At 37.8% G+C, this 14,966-nt stretch overlaps 1 protein-coding gene across 1 annotated transcript in view; it reads right to left on the reverse strand.

Moving 5' to 3' along the window:
• Positions 1 to 14,966, reverse strand: part of LOC120542706 (histone-lysine N-methyltransferase SUV39H1-like) — a 46,888-nt gene that overhangs the window by 25,499 nt on the left and 6,423 nt on the right. Inside the window, exon 3 of the mRNA XM_039775331.1 lies at positions 5,134 to 5,793. Coding sequence (XP_039631265.1) covers positions 5,134 to 5,793 — 660 coding nt within the window. The remainder of the gene's footprint in view (positions 1 to 5,133; positions 5,794 to 14,966) is intronic.

A 14,966-nucleotide genomic window follows, 5' to 3' on the forward strand; every position in this document is an offset into this window, starting at 1 on the left:
CTGAAGCATCATGTGTCCTTTACAAAGGGAAAGCCCAGACACACTGCGGAGGAAATTTATTTCAGCCGCTTGTATTCGCGATCTCGTTCTTTCGGTTACTTCCCACAGCTCATGACCATAGGTGAGGGTAGGAACATAGATCAACCAGTAAACTGAGAGCTTTGCCTAATGGCTCAGCTCCGTTTTCACCACGAAAGACTGATGCAGAGCCTGCATCACCGTGTACGTCGCACCGATCCGTCTGACGATCTCCCGCTCCATTACATGAAAATATGCAAGCTATTACTACTCATGATGGTCAGTTCTGCCCAGTGGCCAATCTCAGCAGCCAAGCCAGTAGTGTAGCCCGTCAGGCTGCTGCAGCCTAGCACTTCAGTTGTGACATCGCGGCTAAATTAACTTTGGTCAGGGTTTGGGGGCCAATGTCATGCCTAGGATATTGAGGAGCTGATGCCACAGCTGCAACTATACTAGCAGAGGACGTTTCCGTTACCGTAATGCCATGGGAAAATGCGCTTTTGTCAGAAGGCGGAAGAAAGAAACGTCAATAAGTAACGCCGAAGATGCAGAATGATTCAATCACAAACGATAGAAATCATTTTGTACAAGTTTAGTGCTAACTAGGATCTGTCATGCGGGCCGCACAGATTTCTGTTGAGGGCCGTGTGTTTGACATGCCTGCCCTAGACAGAGAGCCAGTTCATTGCAGGCTGAATACACATGGGCCACTTTAGCAATTCCAGTTCACCTAACCTGTGTACATTTGGACTGTAGGAGAAAACCGGAGTACCCAGGGAGAACATGCAAACTCAATGCAGGGAACACCCAGGACACAGACCCCATTCCCTTTCACTGTGCGTCACAGTGCAGCACTAGCACTATGCCCCTCTACCTCCTGATAATAAAAAATATCTCCATGTTATAGAATGGGTTCATCATCACACCTAGATTTAATATGGACTATTGTATGAGTTATTATTGACAATTCAATCCACCACCGCAAATGTTTGAATACCTTTGTTCTAACACATTTTCAAAATCTCAAAAGGTAGAGATTGGAGGAGGAGAAAAAAAAAGCTTTATTCTGTCAGCTTTACCCAAGAGTAACCTCCATTTTTATTTCTAGACATGGCTAATGATTTTGAGACCTAATAAGTCAGAAGTCTCTCAAAGCCCCCCACCCCTGGTAAAACAAATGGCAGCTTTTTGCTGTGTTACTAAAGAGAGAAAAAAATTAAAACATTTTAAAACAAATCCATGAAAAATAAAGTAAAAAGAAAAACAAAGGGGTGCCTCTAGTGCCCCAGAGCCCCACAACAGGGCTAGGCAAACAGTCAAATTAAATTTTCCTTCACTGATTAGCTGGGTATATCGATGTCAATAAACATCACTGTAAAAATTTCCTCAAAGCACCAAACTGCAGCTGTCACTTATTTTTATAGAAGAGCAAAGGCATATTTGCAACATCTTACCACTGCGTGCCCATGATTTCTCACTCTTTTACACCATTCTTAAGTAGCTCACTATACTTAAAAATCGCTCACTGTGGCTGCACATGTTGGAATTTTTTCTTCTGAATATGGCAGGTTCGCCTCTTTTAAAAGGTCCCCTGACTAAAGCAGCTCATATGCCTGATGGAATGTCAGCTTATACTGTAGGTGACTCATCCTCAAGCTGATGCAGCTTATCAGCAATGTTACAATATTGTTCATTCAAAATCTGCAGGGTCTCAGGGCAGCTGGAGACTGTGGCAGAGGACAAGGAAAAAGGCTGTGTCGTGGTGCTCATTTGGTCTTGTGAACAGTGCTTGAAGTGGGCCAGTACCTGTGGTGCTTGAAGTTTCAAGGGACCCCTTCTTCCCATCGATATCTTATATTAATATACGCACATTCCGACCTCCAAGGGGGGCCCCCCTGCCCAAATGTATAAAAATAATAACGAATTAAGTGATAGAACAAGACGCCGACTAAAGAGAGCACTGCCAGTAATTTGGTTTCATTTCTAAAAAACACTGCAAATAGAAATGTAATTGTACTGTGAACACAAGATAAGAAATCTGAAATAAACTATTTACATTATATATCAAAGCAGTGCCTTACATTTTTTTAAAAAGCCAATGCCATTGTCTTCCTGCATGCATATCGTACATTGCAAGCTCACAACACCAATCAACATTCAGTGTTATGCACTTTTTGGTGCACATTGTTTGCACACATAAAAAAAGGAAAACATGATACAGCCAAGGCATTATAAAATGCAGCAAAGCAATTTTTTTTTCCTATAAAAACGCATGCCAAGTCACTGAGGATGCTATGTTTGAGTGAATAAAAGCAGCCTCTAAACTAGATTCCTGTTGGCATTGTGATTTGTAGCAATTTTAAATGAACCTGGAACAAAATCACCTTTGAATTATCATAACAACATTACTGAATACTTCTACATGTCTTAAAGTTACAATAATCTGTCAGGCAACACAATTGCTTTGTCCTGGAATAAAATACCTGTGTACCATAATCCTCCAACGCCACCCCACTAACCGGTGTGGATACTTTCCGCGGTACATGGATAGAGCAGTTATTATTTGTAAACCACAAGCATCTCTCCAATGGTGATGTTTTGAAATAATGTGAACTTTTAAGACATCACACAACCCTACCCCACAATACTCACATTAAATAACATAGGACATGAGCTGTGCAACCTGCCTGCTTGCCCACGTGAGGGACAGGACACCCTCACATGCGCAGACCTAGATTGAAATGTTGGAGTAACACCATGCTAAGATGGCAAGGATGCGCAAACTATACACAGGCAATTTGAATCCAGAAAGCAAAATCTGTAAGACAGCAGTTCTACCACACTGTTAGTAGAAGAGTAGTTGAAGAAAAATAAAAATAAATGAACAAGTTATAAAAAGTAACAGGAAGATGACAGTCCTCAACAGTATGCTTTGTCAAACTGGTAAAGAACTGCAGACATGCAACTCAAACCTTTTCAAAACCCTACTTATTTTCACAAACAAACTACTTTTTCCAACAAGAATATCTCTACACATTATTTGCACATGCCACTGTAACTTATTGATTACTAGCAAAATACCCGCACTTCGCAGTGGAGAAGTAGTGTGTTAAAAAGTAATGAAAAAGAAAAGGAAACATTTTAATAATAATGTAACATGATTGACATTGTCATGAGTGTTGCTGTCATATATACACACATATATATACACGTGTGTGTGTGTGTGTATATATATATATATACACACATACATACATACATACACATATACTGTATATATATATATATATATATATATACACACACACACACAAACATATATATATATATATATACACACATATATACAGTATATATACATATACATCCACATACGACGTATATATACATATATATGTGCACAAAACCACGCTTTTATCAAGGCTTCCGTCGGGTAGTCTTTTGAAACGAAATTTTCCTTAAATCAGTCCTAGCAACGCGCTTTCTTCCGACTAACATTTTTGTAGCTCTGATGTGTGCATCAATGTAATCGGTGTACCAGGAAATTATGCATTGACAGAAGTTTCCCTTTGCTTGGAATGCAAAGTGTGATTAAATGTGTTATTTTTTAACGCGTTATGGAGCACATGCAAAGCTTCTCAGCTGTGCTTGTGCTAAGAAAAGGAAACATTTTAAAAATAACGTAACACAATTGTCAATGTAACCTTTTGTAAGTAGTGCCTGGAGGATTCAGAGTGTGGAGAAACTCTAGAGACAGCGTGTGTATTAACTTGTGGATTTTTCTGTATTTAGTGGAAGCGTCACAAACTTGGTTCCGCAAGACTGCGTTAGCTGCGGTGCTCAGCTCAGAGCGAAATGAGGTGAATGGGAGGGGAGATGATGACGTGACTCCCCCAACCGCCTTAACTGTCAATCCCCCCACAAACACAGTCTCTCGGAATTTGCATAAGCACAGCCCTTCACCAGCAATTTTAACTTAGTTACAAAGTGATCAAAACTCTCGTTTATATCCTGCGTCCTCTCATTAAACTTGTATCCCACATTAGCCGTGGGCATGACAAATGCCAGCGGCAGCCTGTCTATGAACTTAATTTAAAGTTTAGGTTTACACCGTGCTTTGTTTCCGAAGTAGCTGCACTCATGAATATGGTTGTATGCGTCACTCGCTCGCTTCTTATTGTTTCGCTGTCTTCTGTATAATGCATGTTTTCTTCAGCGCTTTTTGGAACTCTTCCTTGTTTTCTATGTACTGCGTTGACAGTCAGTTCACGTGATTACGTGGGAGGCGTGATGATGTCACACAAAACCCTGCCCCCCCCCATGGCCATCGAGCTCAACTTCATTACAGTATATGGAGAAAAATAGCTTCCAGTTATGACCATTACGCGTAGAATTTCGAAATGAAACCTGCCCAACATTTGTAAGTAAGCTGTAAGGAATGAGCCTGCCAAATTTCAGCTTTCCACCTACACGGGAAGTTGGGGAATTAGTGATGAGTGAGTGAGTGAGTCAGTGAGGGCTTTGCCTTTTATTAGTACAGATTATTTGATCTTTGCTTCACAATAATTCTATGGTTTAAGACAAGAAGAAAAAAAATGAACAGCTAGCCAAATTGTTCCTGGAAATCTGCCTCTCAACACTACATGGTGTATGTGGGGAGTCAAATACACAAGTAACTGTTTGGGGTTCCAGTATTTGAATACTGAAACAACTTTTTGTGTAGTCATGAGAAATTAGGGTAACTTCATTCATTCCCAGCCTAAAAATGAAATTCATTACAAATTGGTAAAATACCGCCACTCTGTTTAAAGATAAAAATTGAAATAAAAGCCTAATAATTTTATAATAGGACAAGCAAGTTATACCACCGCAGTGGTAAATGTGAATATAAGGAATACATATTTTGATTAACTTAGTATTCTAGTATCTATACATGATAGGCAGGAGAGACAGAGAGAAAAAAAAAACACTTTCCCTATGACATTATTTTGAAAGGAGAACAATGTGGCGGTTCTCTCCAATATCTGCCAAAGTCTAAACCATACAGATACTCTTGTTATTAAAATTAATCAGAAATCACCCCTCTACTACATATAGACAATAGACACTCCTTACCTCTCCAACATACTCCATAACAAAGCTGTTTTTTTTAATCTTTTCCATGGTGCGTACTCCCCAGCCACGGCCATTCTCCGTCTTGAAAATGCACATGTCATACTGTATGCCTTTCTGCACAACTCTGTTAGGGCATTCAGGTCCGCAGTTGCAACGAGAATTGCATTCATAGATGGGCAAGCCAGCTTTAATCTTAACCTGGCCTTTATCATTGTAGGCAAACTTATTGAGGGATGCTCCAGGGCAACAACCACTTAAAGGGTCATGAAGACAATCTTTGCACTCACATCCAATGGCCACCTCAGTCAGAATAATGCCATCACCCACTTTGTAATTGTTAATGTAGGTAAAGTCTTTAGGTGGACCATCAAGATCCACTTCATTACTAACCAAGATTCTGCCCTTATGCTCTCGTGTGGCATTCAAATGAGCTTCCCACTGCTGCAGCAGTTTTCTCTGCTTGGCCTTCTGTACTAAGAAATGAGACAAGCCGTGGTCCAGTTTCTTCACGTTGCGTCTAAGTTTAAGCCTCTTCAGTTCCTGATCCAAGTCTTTGTGGAACTGCTTCAAGATCTTCAAACATCGAAGGTTTTTGCGAGGTTCCCATGTGTTCTCAGAATCAGGAAACTGTTTCCACTTCACAAGATAATATTCCTGTTCCTGTATCAAATATATAAAATTAAGATAATTATGGGGAATCATTAATAAAACAGGGATATAAAACATTACTGTTATATACAGTAAAAGGCTGTCATTTAGCAGTCAGAAAACAAACGTATCACATTTAATCCACATTTACAAATTTAATGTTATTTCACAATATAAAAACAAAAGGAGCGAATAATATTATGTAGAGATGTGTTTTTTCTTGCTTCAGGATTTTTGTTTCAATCTGTTAACAAATAAAGGTATGGTCACACACTTACTGTATTTAAAGCTGTGCAAGACTCCAAGCCAGATCTACTATGTAAGATCTATGAAATTTACAGTTTTTTCTTGTTTCTTACATGACCTGTTCAAGTGAATAAACTCAGCTTTAATTATTTGCACAGGAATAAAATGTTATATGGGGAAAGAAAACAATTACATTGACAAGTAATTAAAGAGTGAAAATTATATCAACAAACACAATTTTAAAATTGAAACATTAAGTAAAATGGGTACATGTTTAAACAAAATTAGATGATTCCCTACTTCAAAACACAAGACATTTCTCTCAGAATGTTGCACAACTGGCCACATGGGGGAGTGTGTGCGTTTAATTCAGCAAATACAAATATTTACTAGAACAGAGCATCTTAGTTCCACTGAATGTTGTATTTTCATTAAATTTCATGCAGAAAAGCAATATTTTACAAGTGTTATGTCAATTTACGTTCACTCCACAAATGTGCAATATACTGTACATGTAAAGAACCACTATGCAAAAAGTACAGTGCAAGAAATATGATAAAGCTGATATTGGACAGTAATGCACTATACTTGTCAAGTAAGCCAATCACCACACAAACCTAAGTGGTCACATGTTAAACACAAAGCAAAGCACCAGTTATAAAGCTAACAAGCAGTTCACTATGTGGCAGCTCATACCACAAGATGATAGTATTATGCACATAAGAAAAATCACCTTTTTGAGGAAAATGTCACTAAATAAAATCAGTATTGTGTTTAAGACAATATATTTTGTTTAAAAAAAATAAATAAATAAAACACCCTCCCATCCTCAAAGTAACCAAATGTACTGTATCTCAAAATTGACTTTAGCAAGTCTAAGCAAAGAGAATAACATTCAAATACAGATCAGACACCTTGTCTGACAAATGACGGTCTCCCCAATGGAAACAGTGTAACTGAATGAATTAAAAAGATGCAGTAGGGACAGGTAAAGCTAAGCTACTCCTGTTAACACAGCCGAGTTCTCATTAGGGCTTTTTTCCATAAGCCACCAGGGAACAACGCTGCATTTTAGTTTTGCTGGGCATTCTGGCATATTTTTTTCCTCTTTCTTCAACACCCAATGAGAAAGTGTGTCGTCTGTCATACTGAAATTATATTGTTCAATGGTATACACAATAAGGAATTTGCATACCTAATTATTTTTCTTTTATTTGTTCATAATAGGCAGCCAAGCAAATCTGCTTGTAGGAGTTGGGAATATCGAGTGGAAGCTATTGGGAAGGGGTATGAGGGCTGCAAATTTAAAAACAGATTAATAATTTTTTTTATTATTATATAAATCTAATATATAAAGCAGAGTTGATGTATGTGTGCATGCATGTTTGTCCGCCATACAAATCTGCACTAGGCTTCCAATCGCCACCAAACTGGGGATGGGGCTCCTTTGTGACCAGGAGGAGGTCATGGGGTATGTTTGGTTGGGGAAAATGTTCATGGTGAAGGGCAGGGCACCTTTTCACCGACAACGTTCAGCACACGTCCCCATACTTATCATCGACAAGATGGCCGCACTTTGCAGCAGACATTCACGGCGGTGCCATCTAGTGGCTCCTTTCATCCCTGTGCATCGCTCTTTACCCATGTTTCCTTAAATTGCCAAGAGATGGCGGAAGTGTTCAAGTAAGACAAGGCCGACTGCTTTGATCAGGTGAAGGGGAACTGCCATATGGATGAAAAACGTGAACGACCCAGTGCACGTGACCGGCTGACACACATGCGTTTCCGCAGGTCACACCCCCACACGGATAGTGCTGTATTTCATTCACCAAAGTCCGCTATATGGCACCACGTTTGAACAGAGACTCACATTAAAACAACAGCATCCTTCCCCCACCATTTTCCTCACACGCAGCTGCGGTTGTATGTCACTTCTCTCTGTAGTTACCAACGCCAACGTCCGTTAGTTAGCAGCACAGTTCAACACAGACACTCCTTAGAAACAGAGTACCCTCCCCGTCATTTTTTCCAGTACAGTTTCAGTGCTACTCTCTCTTACTGGCTTTCCATATCTGTGGTGCTATTTACTAGCTTTCCCACTCACAGTACAATTTCAGTGTTACTCTTTCTGACTGGTGCCATTTGTTCGCTTCCGATGTATTGTAAATAAGTTAAATTCATCTCACTGTGGTGGTTATTCCGTATGTAATACCATGTAACACATTATAATTGTCCTTCTTTTCACTAATATACCCATGCCACTGATAAAAACACGTAGAATTGGAAGGTCCACTTCAGATGCCAGAAAAAAAGTCTATTTCAAGGACGTCTTAAACGCCAAAGCAGACAGAATTCAGAGTGGATGAACTTACAATAAAATGTGAATCACAAAACTGTTTGTTCTGTTTCTATGTTCTGTTTCTTTCATTTGGGAAATTCACCAGTTATACAGTTGTGCTTGAAAGTTTGTAAACCCTTTAGAATTTTCTATATTTCTGCATAAATATGACCTAAAACATCAGATTTTCACTCAAGTCCTAAAAGTAGATAAAGAGAAACCAGTAAAACAAATGAGACAAAAATATTATACTTGGTCATTTATTTATTGAGGAAAATTATTGAATATTACATATTTGTGAGTGGCAAAAGTATGTGAACCTCTAGTAACTGAAGGCCTCTCTCACATTGGCTAATATTCATGTTCATGTTCATGAGTCCACCATCAGGAGAACACTGAACAATGGTGTGCATGGCAGGGTTGCAAGGAGAAAGGAGAAAAACAAACATTGTTGCTCGTCTGCAGTTTGCTAAAGATCACATGGACAAACCAGAAAGCTACAGATGAAACCAAAATAGAACTTTTTGGTTTAAATGAAAAGCGTCATGTTTGGAGAAAGAAAAACACTGCATTCCAGCATAAGAACCTTATCCCATCTGTGAAACATGGTGGTGGTAATATCATGGTTTGGGCCTGTTTTGCTGCATCTGGGCCAGGACGGCTTGCCTTCATTGATGGAACAATGAATTCTGAATTATATCAGAGAATTCTAAAGGAAAATGTCAGGACATCTGTCCATGAACTGAATCTCAAGAGAAGGTGGGTCATGCAGCAAGACAACGCCACTAAGCACACAAGTCGTTCTACCAAAGAATGGTTAAAGAAGAATAAAGTTAATGTTTTGGAATGGCCAAGTCAAAGTCCTGACCTTAATCCAATCAAAATGTTGTGGAAGGACCTGAACCGAGCAATTAAAGTTAGGAAACCCACCAACATCCCAGAGTTGAAGCTGTTCTGTACAGAGAAATGGGCTAAAATTCCTCCAAGCTGGTGTGGAGGAATGGTCAAAAGTTACCAGAAACATTTAGTTGCAGTTATTGCTGCAAATGGTGGTCACACCAGATAATAAAAGCAAAGGTTCACATAATTCCTAACCGGATTCCAAAAAAGTTGGGACACTAAATAAATTGTGAATAAAAACTGAATGCAATGATGTGGAGATGGCCATTGTCAATATTTTATTTGTAATAGAACGTAGATGACAGATCAAACGTTTAATCCGAGTAAATGTATCATTTTACAGGAAAAATATATTGATTCAAAATTTCATCTCTTTCAGGGAAGACCCTGCATTTTTCAACAAGACCACATTCTGCATCAATCACAACATCATGGCTGTATAGGAGAAGGATCCGGGTACTGAAATGGCCAGTCTGCAGTCCAGATCTTTCACCTATAGAGAACCTTTGGCGCATCATAAAGAGGAAGGTGCGACAAAGAAGGCCCAAGACGATTGAACAGTTAGAGGCCTGTATTAGACAAGAATGGGAGAGCATTCCAATTTCTAAACTTGAGAAACTGGTCTCCTCGGTCCCCAGATGTCTGTTGAGTGTTGTAAGAAGAAGGGGAGATGCTACACAGTGGTGAAAATGGCCTTGTCCCAAATTTTTTGGGATTTGTTGACACCATGAAATTCTGAATCAACATATTTTTCCCTTAAAATGATACATTTTCTCAGTTTAAACTTTTGTTCCGTGATTTATGTTCTATTCTGAATAAAATATTAGAAGTTGGCACCTCCACATCATTGCATTTAGTTTTTATTCACGATTTGTATAGTGTCCCAACGTTTTTGGAATCCGGTTTGTACTTTTGCCACTCACAAATACAGTATGTAATATTCGATCATTTTTCTAATAAATAAATGACCAAGTATAATATTTTTGTCTCATTTGTTTAACTGGTTTCTCTTTACTTTTAGGACTTGAGTGAAAATCTGATGATGTTTTAGGTCATATTTATGCAGAAATATAGAAAATTCTAAAGGGTTCACAAACTTTCAAGCACAACTGTAGATTCCCGAGCAACACCAGGTACTCCTGCTAGTATATACACTGCAAAAAATGTCAGTAAATTTAACAGTAAAATTACTGTAAATGGTGAAAGTAAAAGACCTTATGTTCTAATTAAAATTACCTGTATATCTTAAACAATACATTTCATTATTTTTTACAGCCAAGTTCTGTAAAATTTATATTTTTCTACCTTCAAAATATGCTAAATACCGTTTATTGATGTATTACAGTTACACTGAAAAAATCTGTTAATTTTACAGTGTAAAACTGTTAAATAGCAAAGGTAAACAATCGTAAAATGGTAAATCACTGTTTCAGTAAAACCAGTTACGATATTTGCATAAGGACACACCCCTTTTTACAATATCTTTCCTGGTGAACCGCATACCTTTGTATAGTAGGGAAAAAAACTTAACCTAAGTTAGCAGATGTATTTTTCCCTGCGTGCTGAAGGTTTTTTGAGGTTATGGAAGCTGATTTATGGTGGGTTGTATTCGATAAGTAGGACACCATACACCACAAAATAAAATTTTACTTCTCCACCAGACAACGTGCCATAACTTCCTTAAATATTGAATTGTTTTCAATGTGTATAATTAAATTGTACATGCTTGCTATTGGTTGTTGTTACTTTACTGATGCAAACTGTGTACTGGGGGTTTGATCCTGACAATACATATTGTTTATTGATTGTCATATTTATTACACAACATGAATTTCTGGTTATGGTTAAACATTCCCTTCTGTTGGAATTTGTTGCAAGGAACAAATAGTTTTTACTACAAAATTATACTGTAGACTTAAAAATATTGTCACCTTATTTATTACAGTAAAATTTTAGCAACCCAGCTGCCAGTATTTTTTTGTAAATGAAACTTTTTTTTTTTTTTTTAACGTGTACCACAGACCAAAAAATATTGTTACCTTCTTTTTTTACGGTAAAACTCTGGCGACCCCAGCTGCCAGTTTTTTACCGTAAATTTAACATTTTTTTTACAGTGTAGATAAACAAACAAAGTGGGTAATGGGTGATTGTAGGAGTTTTGTTTTTGTGTATTCAGTCCTACATTTTAAAAATGTAGGTAGGGCCTAAGAAAATGCAAGACAATTACTACAAGTGTATTGTTGCTTTTGTTAATGTGATTTGTGTTGTAAGCTTCAAATATTAGAAATTACTGTACCCAAGATCCATGCAAAAAGGAGATAGGTCACACACATATATACATAGACGCGTACATGTACAGAAAAGATGAACTGCCTGCATCCAATGCAAAAATTAATTTAGAACTGCAGGCAGGTGACCTCCAAAAATACATGCTGGCTGAAGGTAATTTAAGATTTCTTAACTCAGCTCCCTTGTAACAAGGAATGAATAAGAGGGTTGAAAAATGGATGATTTTTATTTTTTTTTAATGCAGCATGTAGGGCTTCTGAAAAGTTTCTTTTTTGCTCTTAACATCACAAACTTTCCTAGCATTTTTTAATTAGGCTACACAATAGGTCAGGCAGTTAGTTTATAGGTGAAAAACAAGGTGGACAGTGAGCTAGTTCAAAATGCCAAGGTGTGAGTACTTAAAAGATTTAAGGGGAACAGTATCACAAGACATTTTAACAGACACAATTAGTTGCAGTATTTATTTAGACATCGATGACTCAGTAATCACAAATGAAAAGGATAAATGTTATTAAAGGTCTCCTATTTAGGGACTAGGATTATTACAACATATTATAAAGGCATATATATGTGTCAAGTTCAGACTAATTGTGGTGTTATATATGTGAACATTTCAAATAAACAAAATTAAGGACAATTGAACATAACTGAGGTAAAATATTAGACTAGACTATCAGAATTTAATAATGGAATTGCTACGGCCAAAATGAATTATTATTACAAATGGAAGTCCTGTGGTTTAAGAAAATTACAGCACAAAACAAAAATGTTAAACTGTTGTGTCTAAGATAAGCAAATTTGATGCAGGGCAGTACTCAACCAAAAAAAACAAAAAAACACATTAACGACTGTCATGAGAAAAGCCCAGAAGAAAAACTGCTTTATTTCGGACATAAACCACAATATAAAAGAACACACTGTTTCAATCTAAGAACACCACTCTGGTGCAATCTAATCAACATTGGATATATGTATTACCTTATAAGGATATACTCTATACCAAGGCGTGGTAAACAACTGAAATGAACAATCCCTTAATTGCCAAAATAAAAGTCCATTTTACATACAGGCGAAACAACAAAGTCCTACCCTACTGTAGACCACCAATTTTAAATGGCACCCAACTTGAGCCTTCTCCACCTCGGTATATTCTAACACACACACTCTGTTGGGACATGAATCTCTAGTTACCCCTTGTTTTTCAGTATCCTCATTTCTCCCTCATAATTTTGCAAAATGGTTGCTTCATTACTGACCATGGGGTCCATACCCATCTATACAAAAACAGCTCAACAGGTGCCTTATTTGCTGTAGAATAAGGTGTTGTACAATAATCAAACATGAAATTATCTATATTTTGCTCCAAGTATCTATGGTACCATGTTTATTATTCAAATTCTAATTTGAATGTTTGCACCATATGTTCTGCAACTCCATTGCTTTGTAGACAATATGGTGCTAAAGTTTTGTATCTTACTGCATTTAGTCTAAGGGATTCAGCAGATGTGATTTGTGCACCATTATCTGATACTATCTCTTCAGGTTGACCATAGGCAGCAAATAGTTTTTTCAAAACCTCAACCAACCTAGTGGTAATAGAATCCATTAATACCAAGAACAACTGTCTTTTTTCCCCCACAAAAATCCAAGCAAAGCCTCTGCCAGGATTTTTCAGCCCAACTCCATGAATGTATAGGTGCTTTTTCTGGCAGGTTCTTGTTCTCTTGGCAGGATCTGCACATAGTCACCCTCTCCTCTTTCTGCCTATCTAATCCTGGCCACCAAAAATGACTCCAGGCGATTGTTTTAATTTTTACTATTCCTCATGTAATATGTTGAGTAAGGTACTAAGTGACTTCTCTGAAAGTAAGGCTTCAATTCATTATCATTTGAATACTCTGGCCACAAACTCAGCGTATAAAATATCACCTTCTTCAACTCTGACTCTCTAGCTGTTGCTTGAGCAACATCTGCTGCTGAAATGGGATTATAACACCTAAGAAAGATATTTTGTATTCTAGGCTTGCATTTGGACCTGTTCCTTTTAACGGCAATCTTGATAATGCATCACCATTTCCATGCTCAGCAGATTTTTTACATTGAATTACATATTGTTAAGATGTCATGATTAATGCCCATCTTTGTAGTTTCTCTTCAGTTAAAGTGGGAGTTGCTGTTTTAGGACCTAATATTTTGACTAGGTGTTTGTGATCAATGACCAACTCAAATATTCTGCCAAGTGCCTCCTTTTCAATCTGCAGATAGTTTTACTTACTGAGTGTCCAAGAAACATATACAATGGGCCTCTTTGTACCACTTCTGTACTTGTGAGCAACCACAGCTGCCACACCATAGGGTGAACCATCACAGGCTAAGGACACGGGCAAGTTCCAATCAAAACGAACTAGTAATGCTACCTAACAAAGTTGCCGCTTGGTTTTCTCAAAAGCTAAATGCATCTGGTCTGACCACACCCATTTTTGTCCCTTCTGCAGTAACTCCAACATAGGTTGGGAATATATTTTCAATAACTCACTAGAGCTAGGCATGACCCACAGGCTCGGATACATTGAGGGGGCCCTTTCAAGTGCCTCAGTTTTCTTCTTTTATAGGCCTCATTCCTTCACTATCAATTACGTGCCCTAAACACTTAACTTTGAAAGAATGACAACTTTTCTGAATTAGCCTTAAAGCCAAATTGCTTTAGCCTATTCAGACAGCTTCCAGATTCTTCAAGTGCTCCTTCTCGTCACAGCCAGTAACCAAAATGTCATCCGAACAGCAGATAGTGCCATTCAAACCTTATAAAGTTGTCTATTATGTGCTGGAAAATGACAGGTGCACTGGCTACTCCATAGGGTAATTTACATTTACTTCTGTAAGTATTTGAAAACTGATACAATTTTCATAATTTTGTCTCTGTGCACCACCACTATAGATTTGAAATGAAGCAATCAAGATGTGATTGAAATTTAAAAAATATAAATGATCATTTTTAATACTTGGGTAAAAATCTCTTGCAGTCAATGACTACCTGAAGTCATGAAACTCATGCTGGGATTTGACCCTACTGATGCTTTGCTAGATCTTTACTGCTGCAGTCTTCAGTTGCTGCTTGTTTGTTGGACTTTCTTCCTTCAGTTTTGTCTTCAACAAATGAAATGCATGTCCAGTTGGGTTGAGGTCAGTTGACTAATTTGGTCATTGGAAATATTCCACATCTTTGCCTTGAAAAGCATTTGGTTTGCTGTCATAGTATGTTTTGGCTCAATGTCCACCTGTACTATAAAGCGTCATCCTATTCATTTTGTAGCATTTGGCAAAATTTAAGCAGACAATACAGACCTGTACATTTCAGAAATCACCCTGTAACTTTTGTCAGTAGTCATACCATCAATAAACACCAGCGACG

Source organism: Polypterus senegalus, chromosome 13 (genome assembly GCF_016835505.1).
Source record: "Polypterus senegalus isolate Bchr_013 chromosome 13, ASM1683550v1, whole genome shotgun sequence".
In the NCBI taxonomy this organism is placed as follows: domain Eukaryota; kingdom Metazoa; phylum Chordata; class Cladistia; order Polypteriformes; family Polypteridae; genus Polypterus; species Polypterus senegalus.